Source organism: Brassica napus, chromosome A1 (assembly GCF_020379485.1).
Source record: "Brassica napus cultivar Da-Ae chromosome A1, Da-Ae, whole genome shotgun sequence".
Taxonomy (NCBI): Eukaryota; Viridiplantae; Streptophyta; class Magnoliopsida; order Brassicales; family Brassicaceae; genus Brassica; species Brassica napus.
In genome coordinates this window covers 9,895,986-9,923,004 of record NC_063434.1, presented here as the reverse complement: position 1 = coordinate 9,923,004, position 27,019 = coordinate 9,895,986, and the positions used below count along the sequence as shown (strand labels likewise).

The 27,019-nt window shown below is 33.4% G+C and overlaps 7 protein-coding genes across 9 annotated transcripts; 1 reads left to right on the top strand and 6 right to left on the bottom strand.

Moving 5' to 3' along the window:
• Nucleotides 1–1,267: 1,267 nt before the first annotated feature.
• Nucleotides 1,268–2,930, bottom strand: LOC106403783 (calumenin-A). Its single transcript, XM_013844597.3, has 5 exons — nt 2,432–2,930; nt 2,242–2,344; nt 2,088–2,153; nt 1,733–1,988; nt 1,268–1,639 (listed from the first exon to the last, which is right to left on the bottom strand). Exons 1-5 carry the CDS (start codon nt 2,922–2,924, stop codon nt 1,514–1,516), a joined length of 1,044 nt encoding a protein of 347 aa, XP_013700051.1. The 5' UTR covers nt 2,925–2,930; the 3' UTR covers nt 1,268–1,513.
• Nucleotides 2,931–3,096: 166 nt separating this feature from the next.
• Nucleotides 3,097–5,495, bottom strand: LOC106440829 (acyl-CoA-binding domain-containing protein 2-like). Its single transcript, XM_013882590.3, has 6 exons — nt 4,600–5,495; nt 4,324–4,426; nt 4,138–4,241; nt 3,783–3,874; nt 3,608–3,705; nt 3,097–3,525 (listed from the first exon to the last, which is right to left on the bottom strand). Exons 1-6 carry the CDS (start codon nt 5,079–5,081, stop codon nt 3,346–3,348), a joined length of 1,059 nt encoding a protein of 352 aa, XP_013738044.2. The 5' UTR covers nt 5,082–5,495; the 3' UTR covers nt 3,097–3,345.
• Nucleotides 5,496–5,969: 474 nt separating this feature from the next.
• LOC106440828 (dehydrogenase/reductase SDR family member FEY) lies at nt 5,970–8,846 on the bottom strand. Its single transcript, XM_013882589.3, has 7 exons — nt 8,509–8,846; nt 8,238–8,358; nt 7,863–7,980; nt 7,377–7,513; nt 6,837–6,938; nt 6,643–6,735; nt 5,970–6,536 (listed from the first exon to the last, which is right to left on the bottom strand). The coding sequence occupies exons 1-7, from the start codon at nt 8,721–8,723 to the stop codon at nt 6,201–6,203; spliced, it is 1,122 nt and encodes a 373-aa protein (XP_013738043.1). The 5' UTR covers nt 8,724–8,846; the 3' UTR covers nt 5,970–6,200.
• Nucleotides 8,847–9,558: 712 nt separating this feature from the next.
• On the bottom strand, nt 9,559–11,327 carry LOC106440831. The gene is made up of 5 exons (XM_048742986.1): nt 10,972–11,327; nt 10,675–10,880; nt 10,444–10,542; nt 10,196–10,269; nt 9,559–9,879 (listed from the first exon to the last, which is right to left on the bottom strand). Exons 1-5 carry the CDS (start codon nt 11,282–11,284, stop codon nt 9,654–9,656), a joined length of 918 nt encoding a protein of 305 aa, XP_048598943.1. The 5' UTR covers nt 11,285–11,327; the 3' UTR covers nt 9,559–9,653.
• A 207-nt stretch (nt 11,328–11,534) lies between these two features.
• Nucleotides 11,535–13,201, bottom strand: LOC106376128 (protein yippee-like At4g27745). 3 transcript variants are annotated; one of them, XM_013816189.3, is made up of 4 exons: nt 12,959–13,201; nt 12,660–12,767; nt 12,408–12,559; nt 11,535–11,982 (listed from the first exon to the last, which is right to left on the bottom strand). In XM_013816189.3, exons 3-4 carry the CDS (start codon nt 12,498–12,500, stop codon nt 11,752–11,754), a joined length of 324 nt encoding a protein of 107 aa, XP_013671643.1. In that variant the 5' UTR covers nt 12,501–12,559; nt 12,660–12,767; nt 12,959–13,201; the 3' UTR covers nt 11,535–11,751. The 3 variants fall into 3 exon arrangements, with proteins under 3 accessions (XP_013671643.1, XP_013671644.1, XP_048598948.1); XM_013816190.3 differs by having other exon boundaries at nt 12,660–12,701; nt 12,959–13,168; XM_048742991.1 differs by having other exon boundaries at nt 12,660–12,781; nt 12,959–13,142.
• A 315-nt stretch (nt 13,202–13,516) lies between these two features.
• On the bottom strand, nt 13,517–14,228 carry LOC106372597 (protein yippee-like At4g27740). Its single transcript, XM_013812842.3, has 2 exons — nt 13,987–14,228; nt 13,517–13,898 (listed from the first exon to the last, which is right to left on the bottom strand). The coding sequence occupies exons 1-2, from the start codon at nt 14,077–14,079 to the stop codon at nt 13,674–13,676; spliced, it is 318 nt and encodes a 105-aa protein (XP_013668296.1). The 5' UTR covers nt 14,080–14,228; the 3' UTR covers nt 13,517–13,673.
• An 8,105-nt stretch (nt 14,229–22,333) lies between these two features.
• LOC125579194 (phosphatidate phosphatase PAH1-like) lies at nt 22,334–25,116 on the top strand. Its single transcript, XM_048742973.1, has 8 exons — nt 22,334–23,597; nt 23,662–23,735; nt 23,825–23,909; nt 24,045–24,131; nt 24,298–24,370; nt 24,490–24,533; nt 24,624–24,752; nt 24,842–25,116. The coding sequence occupies exons 3-8, from the start codon at nt 23,847–23,849 to the stop codon at nt 24,884–24,886; spliced, it is 441 nt and encodes a 146-aa protein (XP_048598930.1). The 5' UTR covers nt 22,334–23,597; nt 23,662–23,735; nt 23,825–23,846; the 3' UTR covers nt 24,887–25,116.
• Nucleotides 25,117–27,019: the final 1,903 nt, after the last annotated feature.

Genomic DNA, 27,019 nt, shown 5'->3' with positions numbered 1-27,019 from the left:
ATAATAATAATAATAATAATAATAATAATAAGCAGTTAGTAACATAAACTTAAAAAAAAGTTTTGTGACTTTAGTAGTGGAAACAACGCACATACCCGTTCGCAGATCCCGGTTCGACATGTTCCCATCGTGTTTTCAATTTTTTTGTTTTTCTTTCACTGATGGCATAAACGTAATTTTCCTTATCTTCTTTCTCAGTCGAATTAGGTTTCCCAGAACAGAGTTTTACACCCGCCATTGTTTTTCTTATAAAAATCCATCAATTGTTATGTGCTTTTGTTGATTTTATGGTTAAATCTTGACGTTTTCGTTTTCCACGTGTTTACTTTTTTTTTTTTTGATGAAACCACGTGTTTACTTATTCATATTGATTAACACATAAATTTGAAGGAAGGTTTCTTACTCCTTAGTGATCAACATAAAGTCTGAGTCATTCGGATTTTCAGAGTAAGCTATATTCGTGAATCTGTTTTGATATAGATTGATGTGGTTGATTATTTTGACTCACCAACCAAGTTCTGGGTTTATGTCTTTAGATTTCATTAGAAACGCTAATTCTTCATAAACGTGTACTTGGAAATTACAGTGTGCCCTATTTTCTCCCTTTTTACAGTGTTAAGATGATGATTTATCAATCAGTAGATGAACCTTAACTGGGTTTTCATTAGAAACCCTGATTCTTGATAAACATGTGATGGAAATTACATTTGTGTAAAAGGTTTGTTAAAAAATCGAATTGGTTACGGTAGAAAAGGTGTAAATGATTTGTATCGTAACTGTTTTCTTTAAAAAGAAATAGAACGTGGTTAATGTTTAAATATAATTAGACATAGTTATATAAAATCAGTTTTTTTTAAAGTTGGACATAACATTTATCAATGGGTCACACTGCTGTTTTAATAGAATAGATTTATTCTATGAGTACGAAAATTAGTTTTAGAAATAGTTTTATGAGTATCCCAACGACTTAAATATATTGCACAAAATAATTTATGGTAATTAAATATTTGATTTATATAATATATTTAATGCTTCATAAAATCATTTTTACCAATCAAGCATTTCTAAATTATATAAAATATTTCAGAAGTTTCAGTATTATATACATTTAAAACTTAAGTAATTTTATTAAAAACTGAATCATGAATATTATACATAACTAATTTTAGTACAATTATCAATACAAAATATCAAAAAATATTTAAAATAGTCATATTTATCTTTTTTAAAAAAATTTCCTAGAAAAATAATTTTAAAAAACACACTATGATAAAAACATATTTTAATTAAAAAATTATAATAAATATATTGTTACAAAACATTCAAATCCGCGAAACTGCGGGAATCCATCTAGTTATACATGTTATAACTAGAGGACAACTAAATGGTATACAAAATAAATCAGCAAAAGTAATCATCAAAAGATTTAAAACCAATCTAGACGAGAAGAAGGAAGTCAATTATAAACAAAACTTTTGCTTGAATTTGAAGGAAAGCACACCAAAAAAAAAGTTTAGAGTTCATCATGATCAAAGTAGTCTTCGTCGTCCAAGTCCTCGTGATGAACTGCCTTGTAAAACACATCTTCGTGGTTTAACATCTCTTCAAGTGATAGTTTACCATCTTTATCTTCATCCGCCTTCCAAGAACAAAAAATACAAATTTCATATTTCAAAAGGTCTAAAATATATTTTCAAAGGTTATGAAATTTTGGTGGACAAAGGAGACTCACCTCATGGCAAAGGAAAGTAGAGTAGTATTTGGCGTAACTCAGCTCACCAGGTTGAAGATAATGCAAAATAGGTCGAAGCTCATCGGCCACGAGGAACCTGTCTTTGTCTCTGTCAAGCTCTGCGAATAGAAGCTGAGCCGTTGGCACATTCTCGTCTTCCTCCGTCTCGAACTTTGCAAATTCTTTGTACATTTCGTATGCGTTCTTTACAAACTCTTTGTACTCTAGCTTCCCATCACCGTTCGTGTCCATGCCCCTATTGTGTATATATCAAAAAGAAAAAAACGTACAAGGTCACTTTTTCTAAGCTTCATGGTTCATGCAATCAAGAAGTATATTCACAAAACGTTCTTACGTCATTCGCTCTCGTAGAACCCATCTTTGAACATCTCCGTTTCTGCTGTCTTCAGGGTGCAAGAAGCTGCAATGTTTTTTCATGTTATTTTGGAATATTGTATGTGATAAACTTAACTAGTAGTAGAAATGAGATCTTCCAAAGCGTTAATTACTTGTTGAACTCTTCGATGTCGAGATAGCCATTATGATCAAAATCAGCATTCTTGAATTGCTCCATCCACCAACCAGCTCCACCGTGACTTTTCTCGTTTTTCTCTGTTTTCATTTATTGTTTGCATATTTAAGAAGAAAGATTCGGAGAACATGCTTAGTTAATCAAATACAAGTTACTTAGTTAATTACCAATGTCTTCTCTAGAGAATTGAGGCAGATACTCTTCAAAGGTTATGACACCATCCTTGTCTTTATCTTGTAGCTCAAGCTCGTTGGCGGTTCTGTAACCCATGTTGTCTTCCGTCTGCTGCATCATCCACGTCTGAAGCTCTTTCAAGCTAACAAACCCATCTCTCGGTGCCCCGTCGAGCAGAGGAAACAAGAATTTGATCCTCATCGTCGTGTTTAGCCTCCTCTCTTGCGAAAAATACTCATCAAACATATCATCTTTCCCCTCCTTCGCAACAGCCTCAACGGTGGTGTTTGCTTCTTTCTCATGAGACAACCTCTCGATTCTGGTCACGATAGGGTCAAACACCGGCATTACGAGCCTGCGTCCAAGGCGGCGGGTTATGAGGGCCTCAACGGATTGAGCCTCGTTGTGTTTACAAGGAGTAAGGAAGAGGAGGACACCAATGATGAAGATGGTCGTCAGTAACGTGTAAACCACCACCTTGGCCATCTTCCGGTAGCTCAAGGCGGGGTTGAATGGAGAGAGAGAGAGGATGAAAGGGCCACGAAGTTTGCTAATTTTGTTTTCGTATTTGCTTTATTGAGGTTAAGCCATAATTCTCATTGGCCATTGATTGTTAACCGTTATTACCGCCAAAGTCGGTTATCCAAATAATGACAAGAACAAAAAAAACCCTCTCTTTATATAGCAAACCAATAAAAACCGGTTACGATATGTGTTTCATAAACCTGAGGGAACAAAAGACTGTTGCAATATAAGGACAAGACTGAGAAACATCCAAGTGAGTTACTGTTGGAAACGATATGGTAGAGATGAAGAGTTGAAATTTAAAGGCAAGCTTCTTACTAAGTCATATACATTGGGGAAGTGGAGAAGAGGAGGCACCTCTCTCTGTGGTTAGTATTTGTTTTTAGTCTGTCTGCTTTGCAGTCTCTCTGAGCCAGGGCCAGTCTGATTCACAAAGATCCAGTGGAGAGTTTCCGTCATCATCTTTAGAGGCTGTGTTAGCTTTCTGCTTCACCAAGAACTCGGCGATGGCTTCTCTGTCGCAGACAACAGCGTAATGCAAAGGAGTTTGGCCTTCGTTGTCCTGTTCAACAGAATGAAACAATAAACATATGAATAAAGATGTTGGTACGTTTGCATATCAAGGGAAAGTTCTCTTTCTTCACCTTAGCATTCACATCAGCGTTCTTATCGACCAGAAGTTTAGCAATGTCGAGGTGGCCACGGTCTATAGCCCAGTGCAATGGTGTGCGACCTTCACTGTCTGCAGTTTACGGGAAAATTAGAACGCAAAGCCAACATCAAGAGAACGTAATGGAAGATAAGAAAGCAGAGACTAACCCTTTGCATTTACAGGAATGCCGCTTTCAATGCTTTTAAGCAAATTCTCGACTTCTCCTTCTCTAGCAAATTCGTGGATGGCATCAATCTTCCTGAGATACAAAACAGAATAGGAACGCATGGATGAATGCCTAGAGGGATTAACGTTCCATTCAGAATCAGGTAGACAGGAAACAAAAAGAAAAAGGTTCCAAGTTCCATTAACTCGTCAAGGACAATAGCAGCCAGTTCACTTATAAAAGTTGTTACATATCCATTGAGTTTTTCAAAGAAGCTCTGATGTGAAAATTACAATCTAATCTAGACACTCAGCAGTATAGACCTCAACAAGTAAAAACACACATAAGAACCTTACAACTCAATTTCGGATTCCTCTTCATAAACCAATGAGCTAAAAACTGGCCCCATGGTTCCTCCTGTGTTGGAGACTGCCTCATCCTTACTTCCACTTCCGGCTTTCTGGTATGCGAGCAGATAAAAATCACATGAGTAGTCCAGAGGCAATAAAACGAAAATAAAGAAGGGGGAAAAGGCTCTGTACCACGCCACCGTCTAACCAAGTTGGGTAGAGCTGAGTGACAATCTCTATATACTTCTCCATCGCTTCTTCAGGAGGCATAGCACCCAGTTTCTGCCATGCTTGCCTGTAACAGACCAAGATCAACGAAAACTTCCAATCAATGAACTTGCAGTCTTTCAACAAAGTACAAGCCACTAAACAATCAACACCACATCATCTCCAGCATACAGGCAAAGAAGGTTCACTCAATAATACAATTCCTCCTTAAATTTGATATGTACAGAGAGAGAGAGATACCACTTGGCACGAGCAGTGATTTTGAGAGCAGAAGGCTGAGGAGCAGTACAAGGCCCTTCCGTAGCGATCTTATACAATCCGTAAAGCTGCTGCAGAACCTCGCTAGGCACCTTCTGCGACAGCCGATCCGAGGCGGCGGTAGTCACAAAGAGAGTAGCGGCGCTGAACGCCTCGTCGAGTTCCGTGCTCTCAACGCCTTCCCAATCATCGTCGTCTTCATCCTCGGTGTCACCAGCGACGCTATCGCCTCTGGAGCTACCTTGCTCCGCGACGAGCGAGTCAGCCTCGCCGGTAGAAGACTCGATGCGGCGCGAGTCAACCTCCGGTTTAAGATTCTTCGATTCCGGTTCGGGATCGTGGTGGCGAGTGAGGGAGAGGTTGTCTTCTTTAAACGTGACGACGATCGAGATGAGCTTAGCTAATAGGTAGGAGAAGATCAGACCTATGATCACAGACTGAGCAAGCTGAGCCCAATCACCCATTTTTTTCTGAAATATTAAAAACCCTAACTAATCCAAAACACAGTCACGAGGATGAAGAAGAAGAAGGAAACCCTAGGGATCTGGAGTGACCAAAAGGAACAAACTCTGATTCATTAAACAAACTAACGAAATCTATATAAAAGACTAGTTCCTTTTTCTTTTTCCTTGTTTGCGCTTAAGACTTTTTTTTTTTTTTTTTTAAATTTGAAGTTAAAAACGACACAACAAAAAAAACACTTGGCGACGAGTGACGACAGATCACAAAAACGTCTAAACTGGGGAAGAACGAAGAAGCGTACGTGTTGTGCCCGCCCTAAATCTTTCTTTTCTTACCTGACCTAACCAACTAGAAGAATTGAATTCATGTCAAGGTGTGGTGGTGGTGGTAGAAAATAAGAGAAGACGTGCATGGTGTGGATGATTTAAAGGCTTCAATCATACGACACGTTAGATTAAATGTATCCATAAACATAAGAAAAAGCTAGTCCACAGACTTGAACGCATTAGATTCACGTGGAAGTGGGGACGAAAATGAAATCCAACTATCTTTTTCCCTTTCCTATGTTTACAAGTAAAGATAAAAAAACTCAATACACAATATTTAATAGTTCCACTTCCAAACGTTGCTTGCTCAAATGAGCATCTCATGAAGAGTGAGTGAGAATCACTTTCATGGAATACTCATTTAAGCAAGAAACATTGGGAAAGCGGAAGGGAGATTGTATCACTTTTGTCGATGAGAGTTGAGAGAGATGCATTCACTGGTATAAATACAAGAGAAACGTGACTGCACAGTGCACAAACTAGGAAACTACCCACCAGACTAGACTAGGCTACCACACTACTAAATATCTTTTAACTCAGATATACTTGAAGAAGACTTACAGGTAAGCCATGGAATGGCAGCTCAAGCATGCCTTTTAACCAACAATCAAACAAATTCTCACACCCAACCTTGTCCTTTTCTTAACCAAACCACATGCCTTGGGTCTGGGGGATTCAGTCCCCAGTGTACAGTAGATCAAAAGAAACAAAAGAGAGAGAGAGATGCTATTTCTCAATACTTACCATTTGATTAGTAAGGGGACATTCAACCTGTGGAATTTTGTTTTTTAAACACTATTCTTCTTGTGCTCCATAACGGCATTGGACTTTTTCCCCTTCTATGAGCTTCTCAACTGCGTCGAGAGGAAGACCCACCATCTCCAATGTCTTTTCCCACACTCTCTGTGCAGTTTCTGTGTTGTGTGATTCTTCTGAAGGATTTGCCGGGCGGCAATCTTGAGAGATGAATGGACAAACAGGCCAATCATCGTTCTTTAGTGTTTCCCAGTACTCTGGAATCTGAGGGTCTGTGGCCGAGAAGAGAGTACTTCTACAACCTTCTTGGGATGAAAATATGAAATAAGGTATCAAGGCGTAGAGAAACTGAAGAAACCTTGGTAGATCCCTTGCCTATAAAATACAGAAAAGGCATTTTTTATGCAAATGAAGTTCTTAAAAAAACAGAATGGGTGTACATCCTGGACTTGTAACTAAATGGAGTTATGCTAACACTCACAACATTTGTTAGGACAACACCAGGGGATAGACATATAACGCTAACTCCTGTTTCCAGAGGCAGCTTTTTGAAAAGAACGCTACTAAACATAATCTGGAAAATGAAGGGAACCAGAGACTTAGTCACCAGTTTCTAAAAAAGAAGGAAAATTGCGTAGCAGTTGGAAAAATTAAATACCATTACTGTATGCTAACCTGGGCAAGCTTGCTGCTCGAGTATCCTACAACGCTTGAATACTTACGGCTACCAGAAACAACATTCATGTCGTCCGGGTCAACGAACCCAACACTATGCATCTGAAAAAGTGAATCCGACAATCCATTATCTTGCATGAAAAAATAATCACCAGAGACGATAGATATAAATTGTTCCACTTTTCATACAAACAGCCATGACACAATGTTTCACTGAAATAAACAATTATGAATACAGGTGGTAGTATCCGGTCATTGTATTATATTTTGGGTCAAAAACCTTTCAGCAAGCTTGGGTTTCTTTCGCTTTTCAGTACCAAGACTCTACTATTGATTAAAAAAAACGAATATGTAGTTCAGCGATTTAGAGAGAACCTACATTATTTGTCTATATGTTCTGCAATCAATTGACAAGACCAGAGCTTTTCAAATCATGAAATATAAATATAAATCAGATATTCTTCAACATTTACTCATACCAAAGAGCATAGAAACTAGGGAACACATACTTGGAGCCTGTAGTGTTAGTGAACAACTTACCACGGAATTCACATTAATGATTCGGCTAGGAGAACCTCGGATTAGGGACGGCAAAAGGAGTACTGAAAGAAGCGATGGAGCTAAATGATTAACTTGCATATGCTGCTCGTATCCATCCTCTGAGAATTTTTGCGCCTCTGCACAAATAAGGGAGCATAGCAATTTAGTTGGTTTCTTACCTCAACATTTACTGCAGAAACTGTAGCCGCAGTCATTTAAAAAAAAAAACAACGGACAGAGTTCTATAAATGGGCAATTGTAGTAGACTTACTATAAAAAGTCATCTCACTTTTAATTCATAAGAGTTTTTAAGTTTACAGTCAATGCTATACATGTCAGTTCTCACACCATGCTGGAATTTGATGATGGTGGTGAATGATGCACAAGTATTACTTTGAAATCTTCTTAGCATTGAAAGTTGAAGAAGAAAACAAACGGAGAGAAAGAAAAACAATGCTTTATAGCTAAAAGGGCAACAAAACCAACCTCCCATAGCAAAGATGCCGGCATTGTTAATGAGAACATGCAAAGGACCTAAACGAGCGTTCCAAGCATCGGCAAATCTCGCGACAGAGTCCAGCGAGAGAAGATCAAGTTCCATAGCCTTTACAAAAGCAAAAAGAATATCATCATCAGCTATCTAGATGTAACAAAACCAGTAAGTACTCTCGTTCTAATAACTAATGTACAATAAATTGGCTTAGTCACTCACAGCCTAACTAGATCACATATGGCTTGAAGTTTCCTTTGTACAAAATAGATTCATATATGCTAATACACATCCTTGATTGACTATTTTGCAGTCCGAGCAATACACATTATTAGCCACAAACTATATCATAGTAAACAATAAGATTGTACCTCGATATTAAGGGGAAGACCTCTACCAGACCACTCGTTCTGCCATTGCTGAATGAGCTCCTGAGCTGCCTTTGTGTTCCTCACAGCCATCACAACATGAGCACCAGCCTCTGCAAGCTGCCTGCGAACAAAGATGCAAAAGAGCTACTTTAAAGGTATCCAACGAGTCCCAAAATGAAAGCAACTTCGTTGTGGTATCAGCCAGCAATCCTCAAACTCGCAATTGGTAGTGAATCGGAAATCAAACGAAGAAGCATATGAACTTAGTCACCTAGCGGTTTCACGGCCAATGCCGCTGGTGGAGCCAGTGACGATGCAAGTGAGGTCGTTGACGGGAGGAAGAGGGAGAGGGTTCTGCAAATGAGAGGCCGTGATCCTCTGGAAGAGAATCTCCCCGAAAACGCTGCTCCATCCTCTCATCCACTCCATCCATCCCAAACTCTTCTTCTTCGTCAGAGACGGAGACGACGCCGTTTCCTCACTCATCTTCTTCTTCTTCTTCTTCTTCTTCGGGAGCTAGATCTATGACGTTATTATACGCAGTGAGAACAGACAGCAAGTGTATTTCCGTCAAAATCTAGGACTTCATTAAAAACAAATAGCCTCAGATCGTGGAAGGCATTGTGGGCCGACGAAATTTTATGACCCACACTGAGTTTAATTTAATCATATACGAACCGCGGGAGACCGATGAGATATCCAAAATATCCAAAATTTCTAGTATATATTAGATATATATATATAGATGTTTCGGTATATTTTGATATTATGGATATTTTTAAGTTTCGGATTAGGATTTTCGGATATGGTTTTGGGTTTCGAGTAAAATTTTAGATTTTTAAAAATATATTTTGGATAATCAAATAAAATTTTGGATATTTTTTATATTTTCTGGTCAAATTTTAAGTAGAATTTTAAATATTTTTGGATATTTTTAAAAAAAAATATCTTTTTTGTGTTTTTGGTCAGATCGACATGTCTGAACCAAATCCAACATAGATCCGAACCGATAAATTCTAGTTGTCCTATTGGATCCACCTATTTAAAGTCGAACCCATCCGGACCCGATAGAATCCAAACCGAATCCAAACCGACAAATTTTAATCATTCTATTGGATCTAAATATTTAAGATCCGAAAAACCCAGATTTGAACCAAATGTCCAGGCCTAATTTTTCAAGTGACCGGTTATTATTTAGTGCATCATTGACTGATTTTGTATTTTGTAGGCAAGAATGACATCAGTACGTTGAGATTAAGACAAGGATTTAATGCACAGAAATATGATATGAGAGGCTAATAATACAGAAGTTCCTCCAAGCTTAGAAGAATAATGGTAAATGATATTGAAGAGTTTGGATAGTTTTTTACACACATTTAAAGAGGAAAAAAAGAATCAACAGACGGAGTTTGACAATTAGTACAAGTCAAGGGACTCGAGCACTCTACCAGCCTGGATGTGAAGGGCAGTGATTCTTTGCTCAGGGTCACCTGTTGAACCGAATTGACTCGCAGCCCATATCAAAGAAGCGGATTTTTCACCCAAAAGGCGCCTAATGTCTTCATTTACACTCGCGATGGGCGATCGATCCTTCCCATTCACATGTCCAACTAACAGTAGTAAGAACTCTCCGCATCTTAACCTGCAAATCAGTAAGAACTATAACATGACCGAAAGAGCCCAAATAAACGAAACTTTTTGACACGAAGTGGACAATCTTGTTGATGCCACTACCAATGACCTCAGAGTAGGAAACTCTTGAGAATGCATGAGCATACATACTAGACAATGCAAAAGGCTATTCTATGATTTTGACAAAGGAACATATCCAAAAGCTACTGACAACATCAAAATCAGAAGCGACAAATAGGAAATGAATCTTTGTTGACAGCTATTAGTAATCTAATGGCTCATTGGAAAAAAACAAAGAGAACAAAAACTTGCAAGGGAAATTCCACCTGAGATTTTCATCAGCTTGTTTGTCTCGCATGAGCATTGCAACCTCCTCAATCCCATTGCAGGCTCCAAAATCCTGTTACCAAAAAAATACAAAAGGATAAATGAGAAAACATTAAACAAAAGTAGCATTTAAAATGCCAAAAGCCAGTTTGTTCCATTGATTTCTACTATTGACAGAAACAAACTGCTCTCTAATTATTTTCCGAATACAGAAGTTGTTATCAGAACAGAGAAGATGAATACTTACCACCTGGTTTGCTGAAGAATCCAGCAATATTGAGATTAAGGCATCTAAGCAGGCACCTTGCTCAAGTACTCCTCGTGTTGATAATATATTCATCATTACCTATAACCCCATATATAAAAGAAACTTATGTCACAAGTAGTCTACGTTCTAGAGTTCTATTGCAGTTCTATGCACCTAATCAGTTAATAGCCAACCACTTCTAATCAAATGTTACACAAAAGAGAGTCTTACGCGAACAGCGCCGTGTTTATGAGCGAGAACAGTGCTCTGAGGATGGAGAAGGCAGCACCCTTCGAGAACCCTAAGAGCAACCGCGACCTCATCATCCGTAGAAGGACTCGTTATCTTCATCGGCTCAACGCTGAATATGTGATCCAAGCTCGTCACTCTATCATCCTCCCCTTCTTTCAACGAATGTCGAAAAAGCACCGGAACCACTGCGAAATCACGACGATCCACATCATCATCATCAGAGAAACACATTACAACACGGTAACAAAGGGAGAAATTAAGATTATTCGGACGTACGTTGGAGATCGGAGACGGTTTGGGTGTGGGAGAAGAGGCGGATGATGGAGTCTGATTCGGCGATAGATCGGAGAGTTTTGAGAAGAGATCGAAGGCCGCGGATGCGGAGGAAGGAGAATTCGGCGCATGCGTCGCGTAAGCCTGTTCGGAGGGATAGTGTTAGCTCCCTGTAGAGTCTCTGTGTGTTGAGTGATGTCACCAGCTCTTCAACTACCATCGTCGCCGCGTCGGTCTCCTCACCGTTCTCCGATCCCGACGGATTCTCCGGCGTCGCTGACGGGCCATCGCTCCAGATCGGCTTCTTCAAATACATCTCTTTCCCTCTCTCTCTCTGTAATCACATTGCTCAACTTTCGTTGGCAATTCGTCAAAAAAACGGCGAACAGTTGGCTGTGGTAGACATAAAACAGCAGGTTGTCTACGTCGATGTTAGGTGCTTGATGAGAAAACGGCACGCAGTTCTTTCTTCCTATGGATTGATTATCTTCAAGTATATTATTATTATTTACAATGAAAGGTCTGACTTAACTTCATTTACAGAGAAGCCTTGAACGAAGAACATATCCATAATTAATGTGTATATATATTATTATATAAACATCCACTTAAACACAAGAGACTGACATATTTAACAGCATGCAGGCGAGAGAGATAACGAACCGAATAATGGATGATGATAGACTTGTGAAATCCATAAAGATTGGAATCGACAAAGCCAAGGTTTTATCTATGTACAGTTTTTTGAGTCAATCCAATAATGAATTCAACATGTTGCTTTCACTACCAATCCTCCTCCTTGACAATCTTAGCCTTTTCGAATATGAACTTGCCCTCCTTGTACTTTTGTGAGCTCTCGTAGGCTCGCTCGTACTTCCAGCCCAAGGGTTCATTGCAGTCAGCACAAGATATGTCAGCCACAGTGTGGAGACCCGTAAGAAGATGCCGGTCTTCTTTAGGCCCAACCACAATGTTCATTGCGTGGGAGAAGAGGAAGGCTCTCCCGGTTCTTCCCTGAAAATTAAGAACCATAGGTTAGGAACTCAAACTGAAAATGTTATTCAAAACCGAGTAACATGTAATGGCCAGGAGCCTCTGTCTAACAATATAGCTTTTGAAATGATCTTAGCATATTCAAAGCTGACTAGTCTTGTTGTTATTTATAACAATGAGTCAAAGGCTACTTCTTTGAGTCGTATGTTTTGTTTCTCTTTCACAAAACCAACAAACAGGTAGCTTGGTGGGAAAATGCACCCTTGATTACTTTAGTAGCAGTGATCATTCCAAATTCGATAAAAACGACAATAAAGTCAAGGCTTTTTCCTAAAATCTGAAAAACAGACAGATTATCAGAGCTCCAACTAGTCTTAGTGTGATTCTCCACTTAACTGTATAAGGGACACAAGCAAAACAAAAGGGATGATGAAGTTGATTCTCACCTGAAAAGCCTTAGAGATAATATCATCGTGAAGTCCCACATGGTTCCTGCAGTTGCAGCAACTATACAGCCTTGGACCAACTGACTGAGCCATTCTATCAAACACCTTCAGGGCGTGATCAACTTCTCCAAACAAATCAATCAAGTTCTCACCTTTTCACCAGAAATCGAAAGAAATCACAAAACCCATAAACATATCAAGATCCCACATGGAAACCAAAATTCTAAACGACAAGAGAAGATCAAAAGAAACCTTTCGAGAATCACTAGTTCGTCAAGCTCCAAGCTTTAATGTCTGAAGAAAATAAAAGGATAAGAAGAGTGGGCAGGTGTTAGCGTGCGGGATGAGAGATTCCAATTTCTACACGATAGTACCTCAAAATATTCAATAAACAAATCGTACTATTACTAGACATAAGGAATATAAAAATACACAAATAATACATTTGGTAGGGTAAAAGATATTCCCTGAGAGAAAACTACGATTCAGGTTTGACAACGAGATGGAGAAAAAAAATCAGACGAAAAGGGTTCAATCTTGAGGGATCTTACTAGGGTTTAACGGAGCGAACGAGGAAGAAAGATAATTGTGAGAGATTTTAGGTTGGAGTTGGATGAAAGTCTTGATCTTTATGAGTCTCTGTGATCAGATCACGCCGTGAAGCGACTATCTTACGACTTTCTTTTTCTGGGTTTTTTTGCTTTTATGACTGGGAGTAATGCAAAAAAAAGGAGCAAGCTGTGATGCGAAGTGGAAATGTGAAACATATAGTAAGTTTTTTCTTTTAATTTTGAAATACTTTTTGTTTTATACTATTTTCATAAACATTAATACAGGTAATTTTAAAACATGCATCACTTGTGAACCAACAAATTATCTATATTTTTTCTTAACTGAAAAATTATAACTCTTACAAAGTTGATAACTTGGCCTATATTATACCTTCTATCTAGTCATTATATAATCTTTAAAAAAAAATTCAGTGAGATCATAGGTAAATTGTCAGTAACATGCGTAACTATTGATTTTATCCGTTTTGTTAAAAAGAAAATTGTTAATTTTTATAACCATTACGGTTGAGGGTAAACTTTTAAGTTTTGAGGATTGGATTGGACCAATAAGTAAGACTAATTAGAGGGGTCTGTTCTCACTCTACACGGATCTTCCCTCTTCAAGAGTTTTGGAAAAGGCATACAACAAGGGCGTAGATATAAACATGATCATGACAAAGAAAAAAATATTACACATGATCATCACTTTCCTTGACTAAAGTTTCTTGGTCAACTTGAGCCTCTCGATCACAAACATGCCTTCTTTATACCTCTGTTTAAGATGGAAGGTCTCCACATACTTCCAACCCAACTTCTCACCACAATTACCACACATCACATCTGCCACCACGTAGGATCCGGTTATCAGTTTCCTCTCAATCTTCGGTCCAATCACCACGTTCATCGCATGAGAAAACATAAACGCTGGTCCTGAAGCTCCCTATATCAATTTTTAAAATATTAAAAACGTCTGATAAGAAATGAAAAATGAAAATTCTGGTCAAACAATTTTCATATTTTGCTGTTACCACAAACTTTTTGGAGATGAGATCTTCACCGATAGCTAGTGGATTTTCACAGTTTCTGCAGAAATAAGTAGGAAGCGTTTTGCCTTCTCCCATTGTCCTCGATGGATGTAGAAGCTAGAAAGGAAATCAGAGAGTTTATTACAAGACTCGATGAGGGAGGAGACTAAGATAATTATTGGCTCTTATCGTTAGTAATGTGGAAATTATTGTACGTTGACTCGTCTCTGTCGTTAACCCCTTGCATTATTGCAATGCCCATAATGTTTATGCTTTCGGGATAGTGGGCCTTTATGGTGTATAAGCGGAAGGCCCATTTAAATGTTAATTTTCATTCATCAGAAATTTGGACTGTTGGACATAGGTGGTGGGGGGGGGGGGGGATAAGTTGTTTTGCGGCGATGATTTGCCGGAGAAGCTACCGGAGATCACCTTCTGAGATGTGATCTCTGCGTCCAAACTTTCAAAGATATTAGCTTCATAGAATGGTAACTAGTCTTAGCTTTTTTGTTTATTAACTAATTATGGAGTCTTACCTTGAAATATCTTTTTTTAACACACCCTGAAATATCTCTAATAGACAGAAACTGCATTTCTTGTCATACCTAAACAAAGAAAACGTTTTTATTTATTTTTAAATGGACAATGATGGATATCCTTCAATGAAATGCTCATCTGTGAGATCCTTGTTTAGCGGTGGACGACTGTGTCTATGTTTAACTTGCACACCCATCGATGCAGCATTAATCTCAGGCAGCTTGAAATGTTGGTCATATTATATACGTGCTATACATATACTTACATGGTAATGCATTAAGTGTTGAATAGTCACATGTGCATTTGCTACAACTTTTATCCTTTTGTTTCGTTTAAAATAATGTCATCTTTTTTCTAGAAACAGTTGAAGAATTAACGTTAGAGACGGATATTTCGTGTAAGATACTTCGAAGTATTCAATTTAATAAAGAACAACGAAGGTAGTATTTAAAAAAAAAATATCCTAAAGAAAATAGAAAGTCGTTTGTCTGGTGTCTAGGTTTAGATTTTTAGGCGTACCTTAAAGTCGTCTCCAAGTGATTTCCAGCTAAACAGTGGGCACGTTATATAGGATAAATCAGAGAGTAGGCCGTTTTCATATTGATCTTTTTCTAAAAAAGCGCATTCACTTCTTCTGATCTACACACATCACATGAACCATATCCCCTACATATTAAAATAGAAACATTACAACATTTAAGATAACCACATGTTATCACCATAATGATTCATAGAATATTAAAAAACATAAGTTGGTCCATCTAAATATATAATAAGTTTATTATTAAACTAACTATAAATTAATTATTAATGTTCTCAATTCTTTCTTTAAATAAAAATTACGAAATTGTCTAATGTGACTAACATATATATGACAATTAATAATTTTGAATAATAAAGATTTGATACAAATTAGTGTATTCTATATCATTTTTGTTTAACTTTAAGTTATTAAAATAAATTAAAAAATCACATTAACCATATAATAAAAATTTAGATTTTTTTTTGAAAAAAAACAAAAAATCTAAAAAGTTTCACATTGAAATTTTTATGATCCATGATTTATTTATTTTTATGAAAAGATTTGAATTATTACAAAATCATGTAAAAAAAAGTCTCATATATGAATATCATTTAATTAAACTATATACCATAGAAAATACATAAAGATTTAATTTTGAAATTTGTTTTGAACAATTTTTTTTTTGATAAAATCTTTGAACAAATACTGACAAATTAATATTTAAAATTTAAAATTTGCATTGAATTTTTAAAAAAATTATAAATTACTAAAACTTTCAAAAACATTGCACAATGAAAATTTGTTATCAACGCTTTAAAATTTTTTGTTATAAAAATATATCAATGCTAAAATATACTATTTATCTATGTATATATTATATAAATTTAATTATATAAAATAGAAAATAGAAAAAGTGATCGTTTGGATTAATAAAATTTATTTATGTGTTCACACCGTTTAATTATATACGTAATAGTTACTCACTTTTTCATTATCTAATATATATAAATTATTTTATAATATATATAAAAAGCATATAATACTTAAAATAATTTATATATACGATGTTCATCCCGCGCAAGGTGCATATCTTAGTCTAGTACTTATGTAAAGTTGCTACCCATACATCTTTTATTTTTATATAGCTTAATTTTCTACCTGTTTGTGCGAAGTGAACTATGCATGTCTGGTAGATTGCTCGTAAAGTTTTATGTTATAAGGTTGATCAATAAATTTTTAAATTTGTTTGGTTGATTTATTAAGAAATGTTAGCTGGGATAAGTATTTGCTTAGTTAATGTGTATACTTTCTCATTATTTTTGTCATCCCTTATATATTAATTGAGAAACATTACAACATTATTTTGTAGCCACGTGTCACCATGAAAATGAAATTCAGAATTTTTAGAGAAATAGATTGGTCCATTTTAACTTATATTATATTTTTTATTAAACTAACTATTAAATGTACAAAAGAATATTCTCGCACTTTTCTTAAATAAAAGTTACGGAATTTCCTAATATGATTAACATATATATGAAAACTAATGATTATTAATAATAAATATTTGATAATAATTTTTTATCTTAGTTTTTTTTGTTTAATTATATATTATTAAAATATATTTTAACAACTATAATAACCATATAATAAAAAAAAGTATATGTTATATTTTGAATTTTTAAAACGATTATAAATTATTAAAAACGTTAAATGTCTCACACTATAATTTTGTGATCAATGGTTTAACTTTTGTTTTGGTAATAACAAAATATAAATGATCATAAATCGTATGAATATGAAATCTCATTTACTATACATTCATATTATATAATAATATAGTTTGAAATTAAACTATATAACATAGAATAATATTTAAATATGATAATTTCTAAATTTGTATTGAAAAAGTATTGAAATTTTAATATTTTAATTTTGAAATTTGCATTAAAAAATCGCACATTAGAAATTTTATGTTTATCATATGAGTATGAATTTATATTCTGTACAAGTTAGCATATTAATAAAAAATCTGATATCATAATCGGGGATATTATAATGTGCTCTGTAAGAGACATGTTGATATAATTTATAGGCGTGATAGAGTAGCTTATACTAAGATATGTAGGACAAATAATCTAAGTTTGTGTTGATATAAATAATTCGGAAAGATAAATAAAATAAAATCATGTCTGCTTTACGTGTTTAAAGTAATTTTATAGTATGATTTTTAATTACATTTGATTTATCTCCAAACCTCTTTAGGATAGTAGAAAATAACAAACATTACAAATGCATATTTATATTTCCATTTATATATATATCAAATTTGAAAGTTTCGATATAGATGGGATGAGTATATCAGGCAGTAGGGTAGAATGGACCTGCGAAGCTGCAATTATCAAATTGGTGTATCATTCACTTGCAACTTGAATTATATGAACACTTCCCACGAGTTGCTGTTTTTTAATTGTTTTCTTTTTCCCGATAACATTAAGGGTGTTTTTCAAAACCAACCCATATTTTCAAGTCAAATCCAAAACCAACCCCTTTTTTTTTGTTCATACTATTCATCAATAAAATTTCCATACTATCCTTATGTTTTTGAATTATTCACAAAATTGCCATTTTTATTTATTTTTTTATTAATTTCGAAATTAACAAAAAACCAAATACACCCTAACCATTTCTTCTTATTTACAAAAATGCTATCTTCATCAATTTTTTCAACCACCATGAACCACCATTTTTGAGCTCTAAAGCTCTAGAATTCAATTTTCAACCACTTTTTTCTCATTCTAACCCAAAAAACTTCATTTCCTCTCATTTCCTCTACATTTCCATCTAAAAAACTCTCATAACTATCATTTTCATAATCACAAACTTCATATTTTCGAGTTTCTTCATTAGTGAATCGTTAAAGATGCTTCTTTTTGCTCATATTTGGAGTTTGGACGGTTGAAAAGGTTGGAAACGAGCTTTACACATGAAAAAGGTAACTATTTACATGGTTTTCGTTCTTTTTCAGATCTGTGTCGCGACGGTAGACTGTTTTGTATGTCTACGCCTCCGTGGAGACTTACGATGCAGTCTATTTGTCAACGCACGGGTTAGTTTTGCAATTGACCAGACAAATTTTTTTTCTAACGCAGACTTCCCCAGTAGTCTCCGTCTTTACCTTTGACAACAAAAATAAAACTTTCGGTAGACTTACTAAGACGTCTACCTAAAAGAGGTTAGTTTTTCATTTGACCGAACTTTTGACTTTTCAAAATAGACTTCAACGGAACTCTACAGAATGTAGACTGCCACCGAAGTCTATAAAAGGTCAGTTTTGCATTTGACCAAAACTTTGACTTCGTGGAATAGGTTAGTTTTGTGTTTGACCAAAAAGTTTAAAAAGCAATCAAAAATTTATTAAATTGTAGACTTCATATGCAGTCTTCTTATCTTAAAAAAAAAATGTAGACTGCGTATAAAGTCTACTTTTTTATTTTGGTCAAATGCAAAACCAACCCGTCGGATTTGAGAGTAGACTTCACAAGAAGTCTACACACCCGTAGACGTTCATTTCAATCTACTGATTTGAAGTCAAACTTGGTCAATTGCAAAACTAACCTCTTTCAAAAAAATTCAAACATGTAGACTGCATATGAAGTCTAGTTCTGAAAGTCAAATCTTGGATGAATTCTGGTCAATTACAAAAAGTAACCTTTTTAAATTGTAGACCGAAAAGAAAGTCTACATGTACAAAATCACAACTTTTATTCAACTATAGAAAGCAACCCGTAAAATGGTCAATTGCAAAAACCAACCCAAAGAGTAGACCTATTTGACAGTCTACGTCTGTAAACTGAAAAGAACGTCTACATCTTCAGAGACTGAATATTAAGTTTGCATAGAAAAATCTATAAAAATGTGAATTTGTGTATTATTCATTAAATTTTTTCTAGATTTTTTGTTTGACAGTGTGTGTTAGTTAATCCTAATGGGTTTGAGTGATTTTGAAAAGAATTTTTTTTATAATTATGAAGGTATAATTCATTTGATTTGACAATGTTGTTAGCTAATAATTGTAGACGTATTTGTAAGTCTTCGTTTATAGTTTTGCTAGTAAGGCTGAGCTTGTTTCAAAGCTGAAGTCGGTGACTGTGGAATATAAATTTACATTCTCAGCATATAAGACAACGAAAACTCTGTATGTGGCTAAGTGTCGTGTTCAAGGATGTGGTTGGAAACTTAGAGCGAGTGTGAAGCATGGGCAAAGACATTTTAGATGACAAAATATTCGAAAAGGATGAAGAATCGGAAAGGTTGAAGAATGTTCCTTGTGCATGATGGCTGTACACATGGTAAACTTCTTGAAATGACACAAGAAAATTATGATCTGGACAACAAAATTGAGAAGATGGTGCTAACCTATTTCTTACCAAACATCATTTAAAACAAATGACTCCGAATAGGAAAATACTCCTCTTATGCCTGTCACGAATAATCGACAAGTACGGAACTTGATCGAGTTATCTAAGACACACTTTGTACGCCTTTGTGTATCAAGCCTGCGCCAAATACACTAAAATTTTTGGATTGACTATATGTTAGATAATAAGTGTAGACGTTTTTGTAAATCTACAAATGTAGACTGCAGTTGAAGTCTACGTCGTAAATTCTATTAAAAGTGTATTTGTGTATTATTCATCATATTTTTTCATGATTTAATTATTTTACAGTGTATGTTAGTAAAATTTTAATGGTCTTGGATGAATTTCACAATTTAATGTGTTATAATTATACACTTGATACTTATTGCAAATTGTTTTGATTAGTGTTATTCTTGAAAATTTTTGGGAAAATTTTGTATAGATTTTCTTCTTCTCACATGTGTGTTAGTTATTATTTTAGCTTATGGTGGTTTTACTTGTTTGGTTGGTTAGATCTTGTGAAAAAATTGATATCTAACAAAAAATTAATAATATCATACAAGTGAAAACAACTAAAAATGAATACAATGTTTATAGATTATGCATTAAAAAATTATTTAAAAATTAATATTTTATTATGAAAGTTATTACAGAGCAATATATTAAAAAGTATTCTTGAGTATGTTTGATTTTTCATAATCTTGATGCTTCAAATAAAGTCTTGGAAAAAGTACCTGCAAAATAAGATAGAGTTATGAGAAAAACATAAGATAAAAAATAAAATCATATTTTAGTAGACTTTTTATTAAGTCTACGTAAAGTTATTGTTTAGTAGACTTTAGTTGAAGTCTACACTAATGGAAAATTTTCATATCTAAAAGTGTGCATTTAGAAAATTTGAAAATACTTTGTTCTGGAAAATATTTCAAAAATGGTTTTTTGTCATCCTTGTAACAAAGCAAAAAGATAATGTATGAATCTATAAATTTAGTTCATTATAAACAAAAAAATCTTATAATGAATATATGGAAAGCTTACATTTTTGGGAAGATGATTTGAAAACATTGGAAGAGAATATCTGCAAAATAAAATAAAATTATAAAAAATAAGATAAAAACTAAAATCATATTTGAGTAAACTTCTAATGAAATATGCTTAAAAGTCAAGGGTAGTAGACTTCATTTGAAGTCTACCAGCCGTAAGTTTTAAGTAGATTTCAAATGAAGTCTACTCTATAAAAAAAAATAGATCTGAAAAATAAATACATTAAAAATATGAAATAAGTTTAAATCTAAAAACTTTTAAAAATATGATTTAATAGACAAAATAGTTATAAATTAAAGACATATTAATATGAATTTTAATATGTAACTTTATTTGAATATAAATACTAGAACACATATTTTAAATCTATAGATGTAAACCTTACATTTCTAGGAGGAGAAGAGAACAACTATGGAAGAAAATACCTGCAAAATAAGATAAAATTATTAAAAAACATAGAAAAAAAAATTAAAGTCATATTTTTGTAGACTTCCAATGAAGTCTGCTTAAACTTTGTGGTTTAGTAAACTTCATATGAAGTCTGCAAGCTTTAATAAACTTCTTTAGAAGTCTACACTGTCTAATAATTTTCAGATCTGAAAAAAATTATATATTTTGAAATGTGAAAATAATTTTAAATCTGAAAATACTTTACATAATAGAATTTATAAGGTAAACTAGTAGCAAATTAATGTAGAGAGCTTGATCTATAAATTTATTTGAATATAAACATGTAAATACATATTTAAAATCTATTAATCTAAAACTTACATTTTTAGAGGAGATGATGAAATCCATGAGTGATAATACCTACCAAAAAAAGATAATATTGTGAGAAATAAACATAAAAATACACATTTAAAATCTATAGATCTAAAACTTACATTTTTTAAAGGAGAAGATGAAAACCATGAATCATAATATCTAAAATGACAAGATAATATTGTGAGAAAGACTTGAGAAAATTTTAGAGAGAAAGAAGATAATGAGAGAGATTTAGAAACAATTGAGAGAATTTTAGAGAGAAGAGAGAAAGTTTTAGAGAGAAGGGAGAGAGTTTTAAAAACTTGTGCAGCCACTTTAGAGAGAGATTGTATAAATTTTGTTTATATAGGGAGACAAAAATGTAACTAGGTTAAAATTTACGATACTGTAGACTTCGTTTGAAGTCTACTAAAATTAAAATTTTGGAGTAGATCTTACCTTAACATAGTAGACCTTTTTGGAAGTCTACTATAATAATTAAATTATTATTGTTTATTCTTTATTATTTTAATAATTTAATATATGATTTATTAAAATTTTTTTTTTTTTTAATAGTTATAGTATATGATTTCACTTTTTTATTCGTAAGGAACTTAACTTAGTTTAAATATAATGATTTTTTGTAAAACAAATTGAAAAATATAGACTGAAAAAGACGTCTTCAGATAAATAGACTTTATTGTAGGCCTACGAAACCCTAAACCACAAATCTCAAACCCTAAATGTTTTGCTTGATAATCAAAAAGTCTCATTTATACAAAATATAAACTACTAAACATTAATATGCAGATTTAAGTTAATAAAACAAAAAAAAAACAAAATCTAAAATCTAACCCTTTGAAATCAACTACTAAAAGACATAACATGTTAGAACCTTTTGTTTGTAAACTATGAACATAGTCTAACACATGATAACCAAATTAGTATATATTCTTCAAAATTGTTCGATTATATGAAATTTTAATTTATTTACTTCATATTATCCATTATATTGATAATTAGTTAAAAATATCACAATAATTATTTTTATGCATTTTTAAAATTAAATTATTAGATCAAATTAGAGTGTAGACTACAAAACAAGTATATAAAGTAGACTTCGTAGGAAGTTTATATATATGTAGACTTCTTTTATTACGTGTAGACTTCCAAAGGATAGAAACGTAAAATACATTTCTGTTTTTTGTTTGATCATAAGGGTTTAATAGTACTTTCACTATTCCTTTAGGTTGGTTTTGCATTTGACTGAAAGTGGGGTATACTTTTACATTTGACTTGAATATTTGGGTTGGTTTTAGCAAATGTCCCTAACATTAATGTGTTTAGTTGAAAATTCAGAAAACGACGCATTCTCTGATTGATTCAAAAGCACTCGTTTGAATTCCATATCGCAACTAGTGACGTATTTATAAGTTTTATGTGATCATTAACTAAAGTTGACCTTAAGGCTATAGCTTGTTATTACTCTTAGGTGAACTCTCATTGATCAAGTATTCAATAGTGTATCTATACTATACTAAAAGGCCAATATGCTGAGTTTTTAGCATGTCCACGTCACTAAAAATAATCATCCAATCAGCTTATTTCGTTTTGACATGTCAGACAGGCTTAAATCGCTTCTGGGCTTCACGTTTTCGGGGAAGAGAAAGAGAGAGAGAGAGAGAGAGAGAGAGAGAGAGAGAGAGAGAGAGAGTTACGATCTGGATTGAACGGATAGGCAATAATCGACGACGGAGATTTTTTTTCTTTTTCTGAATATTATGTTGGTAATCGACGACGGTGATTTTTTTTTCTTTTTCTGAAAAGGCGATGATGCTTCTTCTTCTTCTTCCTCGAATCGAAAATCACGGATCACGGCGATCTGTAGACATTCCATGGACACAGAGAGAGAGAGAGAGAGAGAGAGAGAGAGAGAGAGAGAGAGAGAGAGAGAGAGAGAGAGAGAGAGAGAGAGAGAGAGAGAGAGAGATTACAGAAAACGCGAACGAAGATGTGTCTCTGTCTTGCTCTGTTTTTCTTAATTTTATTGTTTCCTTAAGTTTATCTTTTTCAATTGAAAATCATCCTCCGCCGTTCTCTTAGCCACGAGCACCGTTTTGTTTTTCATTTCGTGGAAATCTAAACTCAGTCGTTTTCTTCCCATCCCTCTTCACCAGTCACGGAAATAAATCGATCAGAGCTACTAATGGCAACCAGAGGACGAAATCAACCTGTGATGCAACCATGACCTTTTCTTCAGTGACGTTGTTGCTGGCTTGGCTGGAGCTTCTTCTTATTAATAAAGAACTTATAGTTTCTCCACCAGAGTTCTTGGAACACAACAGGTTTGTTTTGATGGTAACATTAGTTTAAAATTTGAATGCACACTCTAATTTTGTTTTTTGTTAGGTTGATGCACATATTTACCGGTGGAGATGGGATACCAAGATTGTGATTTCAGATGTTGATGGAACTATTACTAAGTAAGAGCTTCTGGATCCTTACTGATTTTTCTTCATATTAGAATTATAATATCTAGACATATGCTAATGTGATGATCCTTTTGCTGCAGATCTGATGTGTTAGGTCAGTTCATGCCTTTGGTTGGAAGGGCCTGGACACAGTCTGGTGTGGCCAGGCTTTTTTCAGCTATAAAGGTAATTTTCAAGGTTTAAGTTAGTTTAGCTTCTCAGACTTTAATTTGGTAAAACATGAGATCCAACTCCTGCTTATGTAAGATACAGTTTGTAATTATGGATCTCACATTATGCTTTGCTTTGTATTTCTTTCAGGAGAGTGGATATCAGCTGCTGTTTCTGAGCGCTCCTGCCATTGTTCAGGCATATCTAACAAGAAGTTTCTTAAATAATCTAAAGCAGGTAAGACTTGACATCTTTTTTACCATTGAATTGGTACTCGAATCCATACTTATCAATACAATAACATTATCTAATTAACTCAAATGGTAATCATGTGAGGCTATGTATAGTCTTTTTGTTATGAGATCTCTTTGCTTCTTATGGATTTTTTTCCTCCGGCTTGCAGGACAGAAAAGCTCTACCGAACGGTCCTGTAGTCATTTCACCAGACGGGTTGTTCCCAGCATTGTACCGTAAAGGTATTAATCTTAATACCTTGAAGATTCATTAGTAGCATGTTAATGTTTCTGTTACTTGATAATAAGTATCTCTTTTTTCTTTCTTTTTTTAACTCATGTACTTTATAACTACCTTGCAGTGATAAGAAGAGCACCTCATGAATTCAAGATCGCATGTTTGGAGGTAAAAGTTTATCTTTGACATAAGAGAGAACGGTTAATCCAGCGGCATGTGTTTAGATAAGAACAAGTTTAGAAATATAATGATGTGCAGGATATCAAGAAGCTTTTCCCAGAGCACTATAACCCGTTCTACGCTGGATATGGAAACAGAGACACTGATGAGCTGAGTTACAGCAAAGTCGGAATCCCCAAGGGAAAGATATTCATAATCAACCCAAAGGTAATCAAATTTTCTTGATAATCTGACATGCATTATTGATTGTTTGTTTGAACCTACTGAGAGAGACTGTGTTTTATAAAATTGACCAGGGAGAGGTAGCAACAGGACATCGAGTAGATGTCAAGAAGTCTTAAACATCACTTCATTACTCATTTTAATTGATAGTTGTGAACTCCATCTGACTAAAAAAATTGGTTTAGGGTGGCTCAAAACCAAGAGGTTTCTGCTATGGTCAATGCATCTGAGGTGACAGGTCAAGATGCTAACCATTCGTGAGATCTTGCCTTATTGAGAAGGAAATGAAATTAACAAAAACTAATACGTATGTGTTTACTTTTTATTAATATATATGCAAATCACAGCACATCAATCTCTCAAAACTAGAGGAAATATATAATTAATAAAATAAAATAATTTGTTTATATAGTATAGAAATAATCTGAATGAAGATAATCAGAATGAAAAAAAGAAAACATAAATCAAAACTAAACTGTTGCTACGAAGACCAATTTCACCCCACTTATTTATATCCAACAAAAATAACATATTACAGTATTCCAACCAACTAAACCATTATATTACTTTCTTCCACGTGTATTTAAAAACTTGATACAGATCTGTGCAGTGCACAGAGTTAAATTTGATGTTTTAATTTCATGAAAACATAAAAAATGATTTTTTCACATTAGTTCTTGGATTTTTCAGTATATATCAGCATAAGACTTATTTTAGTAATAACAATCTATTTCCTTACATAAATTGTGATTAGTATTTATATTTCAAGATTTATGGTGTTCTAAAATAGTATATTATTTTTTATATTTATTTGACTTTTAAATATTTTTCAAAATATTATTAGTTAATTGAAACATATAGAATTGTAAACTCTCTTTATTTTTTATATTTCTTAAGACAAATTAAAAACAACAATTCAAACTATTAATGTTACACGACACTAATCAATATGTATTATTGATAGTCAGCTAAATATCAAATATATTGCAAGACAAACATCAAATTTGTTTACTTTAGCATCAATGGTGTGATTATAAAATTATTTTTTAATTATCTTTATATATATATTTTTAAATTTTAATGCATATCACAATCTTAAATATATAATTCATATCATTTTTAAAAACATTATCTTTTCTTTTTAATTTTTAGAAATGAAAATTGGTATTAAATAAATTATTTTACGAATATTTTTTAAGGATATTTAAAAAGGAATTTTTATTTAAATAATACTATTATATAATTTTAAAATTTATTTTTTACTATTAAATAATTTTTACAATTAATTATTCCAAAATTAATTGAAATATTAATTTTAAATATATTAGTATGTATATTTTAATCATGAGGTATCTTAACACATGTCACAATATTAAAAGGAAAATTATTATCATTTAATATTTTGCAATTATATTTTGTTTAGTGTTTTGAAAATGCAAAATTACAATTAAATAATATTTTTATAATAACTTCTTAAAAAATGTTTTTGTTATTATCTTATTATATATTTTGAACTATGAGATATTTTTTACACATATCACAATCTTAAATATATAATTGTCATGTGCCAGCATCATATTAATTAGCGATTTTAAAAAACAATACTTTATATAATAAGATATGAACTTATATAATATATCTTATATAAGTGTCAGAGTTTTCAAAATTTGCCGTATTTTACGAAGATTGTAGCCTAAAGACAAATGAATTGAGATTATAAAAAAAACAATTATCCAATGTTTCACCAACTAATTGATAAATAATTTTTTTTAAAAATGATTTTATTATTATGTTGTAGATAACAAAATATATGAGTTTGACAACACAATTACTCTTATATAATTTTTGGTAAATGAATTAAGTATTGTATGTAACACCAACATCTTCAATGATTTGTTAAGTAAAATCTAACATTTAATTTCTTTCTTACAAACTTTTCTAAACAATTTAAATATATGTAGAATAAATTAATAAGATACAATCCGCGCGTAGCGCGGAAAAAAAATCTAGTTACTATAACAGCTAAATCATTAGTTGTCCCAAACTTTTATAACTAGACGCCCTCAACCTTTTCGTATCAAAATATTTAAAGTTTTTTATAGTACTAGTATGTTTTATTGGTTAATCCAATCGGTTCAGAAATTAATGCATTTAATGTTACAAAAATGTGGAAAGTTTTTCTACTACTATAAAAATACCATATGTTATCGGAAAACCAAATAAACTGACTAGCTATGACGAAATCTAAGCCC

What these genes read in the sequence shown, in the direction of transcription:
- LOC106403783 (XM_013844597.3), bottom strand. Translation starts at nt 2,924, where the DNA reads ATGGCCAAGGTGGTGGTTTACACGTTACTGACGACCATCTTCATCATT. An exon ending in GTTCTACGAGAGCGAATGAC is followed by an intron (nt 1,989 to 2,087) that starts GTAAGAACGTTT and finishes TATACACAATAG; the next exon opens with GGGCATGGACACGAACGGTG. An exon ending in CTACTTTCCTTTGCCATGAG is followed by an intron (nt 1,640 to 1,732) that starts GTGAGTCTCCTT and finishes TGTTCTTGGAAG; the next exon opens with GCGGATGAAGATAAAGATGG.
- LOC106440829 (XM_013882590.3), bottom strand. Translation starts at nt 5,081, where the DNA reads ATGGGTGATTGGGCTCAGCTTGCTCAGTCTGTGATCATAGGTCTGATC. An exon ending in CTTGGTTAGACGGTGGCGTG is followed by an intron (nt 4,242 to 4,323) that starts GTACAGAGCCTT and finishes CTCGCATACCAG; the next exon opens with AAAGCCGGAAGTGGAAGTAA. An exon ending in GAGGAATCCGAAATTGAGTT is followed by an intron (nt 3,875 to 4,137) that starts GTAAGGTTCTTA and finishes TTTGTATCTCAG; the next exon opens with GAAGATTGATGCCATCCACG.
- LOC106440828 (XM_013882589.3), bottom strand. Translation starts at nt 8,723, where the DNA reads ATGAGTGAGGAAACGGCGTCGTCTCCGTCTCTGACGAAGAAGAAGAGT. An exon ending in TCATTAATGTGAATTCCGTG is followed by an intron (nt 6,939 to 7,376) that starts GTAAGTTGTTCA and finishes TCACTTTTTCAG; the next exon opens with ATGCATAGTGTTGGGTTCGT. An exon ending in CGAGCAGCAAGCTTGCCCAG is followed by an intron (nt 6,736 to 6,836) that starts GTTAGCATACAG and finishes TTCATTTTCCAG; the next exon opens with ATTATGTTTAGTAGCGTTCT.
- LOC106440831 (XM_048742986.1), bottom strand. Translation starts at nt 11,284, where the DNA reads ATGTATTTGAAGAAGCCGATCTGGAGCGATGGCCCGTCAGCGACGCCG. An exon ending in ATTCTTCAGCAAACCAGGTG is followed by an intron (nt 10,270 to 10,443) that starts GTAAGTATTCAT and finishes TTTTGGTAACAG; the next exon opens with GATTTTGGAGCCTGCAATGG. An exon ending in CAAGCTGATGAAAATCTCAG is followed by an intron (nt 9,880 to 10,195) that starts GTGGAATTTCCC and finishes ACTGATTTGCAG; the next exon opens with GTTAAGATGCGGAGAGTTCT.
- LOC106376128 (XM_013816189.3), bottom strand. Translation starts at nt 12,500, where the DNA reads ATGGCTCAGTCAGTTGGTCCAAGGCTGTATAGTTGCTGCAACTGCAGG. An exon ending in TTATCTCTAAGGCTTTTCAG is followed by an intron (nt 11,983 to 12,407) that starts GTGAGAATCAAC and finishes CTTAATTTTCAG; the next exon opens with GGAAGAACCGGGAGAGCCTT.
- LOC106372597 (XM_013812842.3), bottom strand. Translation starts at nt 14,079, where the DNA reads ATGGGAGAAGGCAAAACGCTTCCTACTTATTTCTGCAGAAACTGTGAA. An exon ending in TCATCTCCAAAAAGTTTGTG is followed by an intron (nt 13,899 to 13,986) that starts GTAACAGCAAAA and finishes AAATTGATATAG; the next exon opens with GGAGCTTCAGGACCAGCGTT.
- LOC125579194 (XM_048742973.1), top strand. Translation starts at nt 23,847, where the DNA reads ATGCCTTTGGTTGGAAGGGCCTGGACACAGTCTGGTGTGGCCAGGCTT. An exon ending in GGCTTTTTTCAGCTATAAAG is followed by an intron (nt 23,910 to 24,044) that starts GTAATTTTCAAG and finishes TATTTCTTTCAG; the next exon opens with GAGAGTGGATATCAGCTGCT. An exon ending in TCTTAAATAATCTAAAGCAG is followed by an intron (nt 24,132 to 24,297) that starts GTAAGACTTGAC and finishes TCCGGCTTGCAG; the next exon opens with GACAGAAAAGCTCTACCGAA.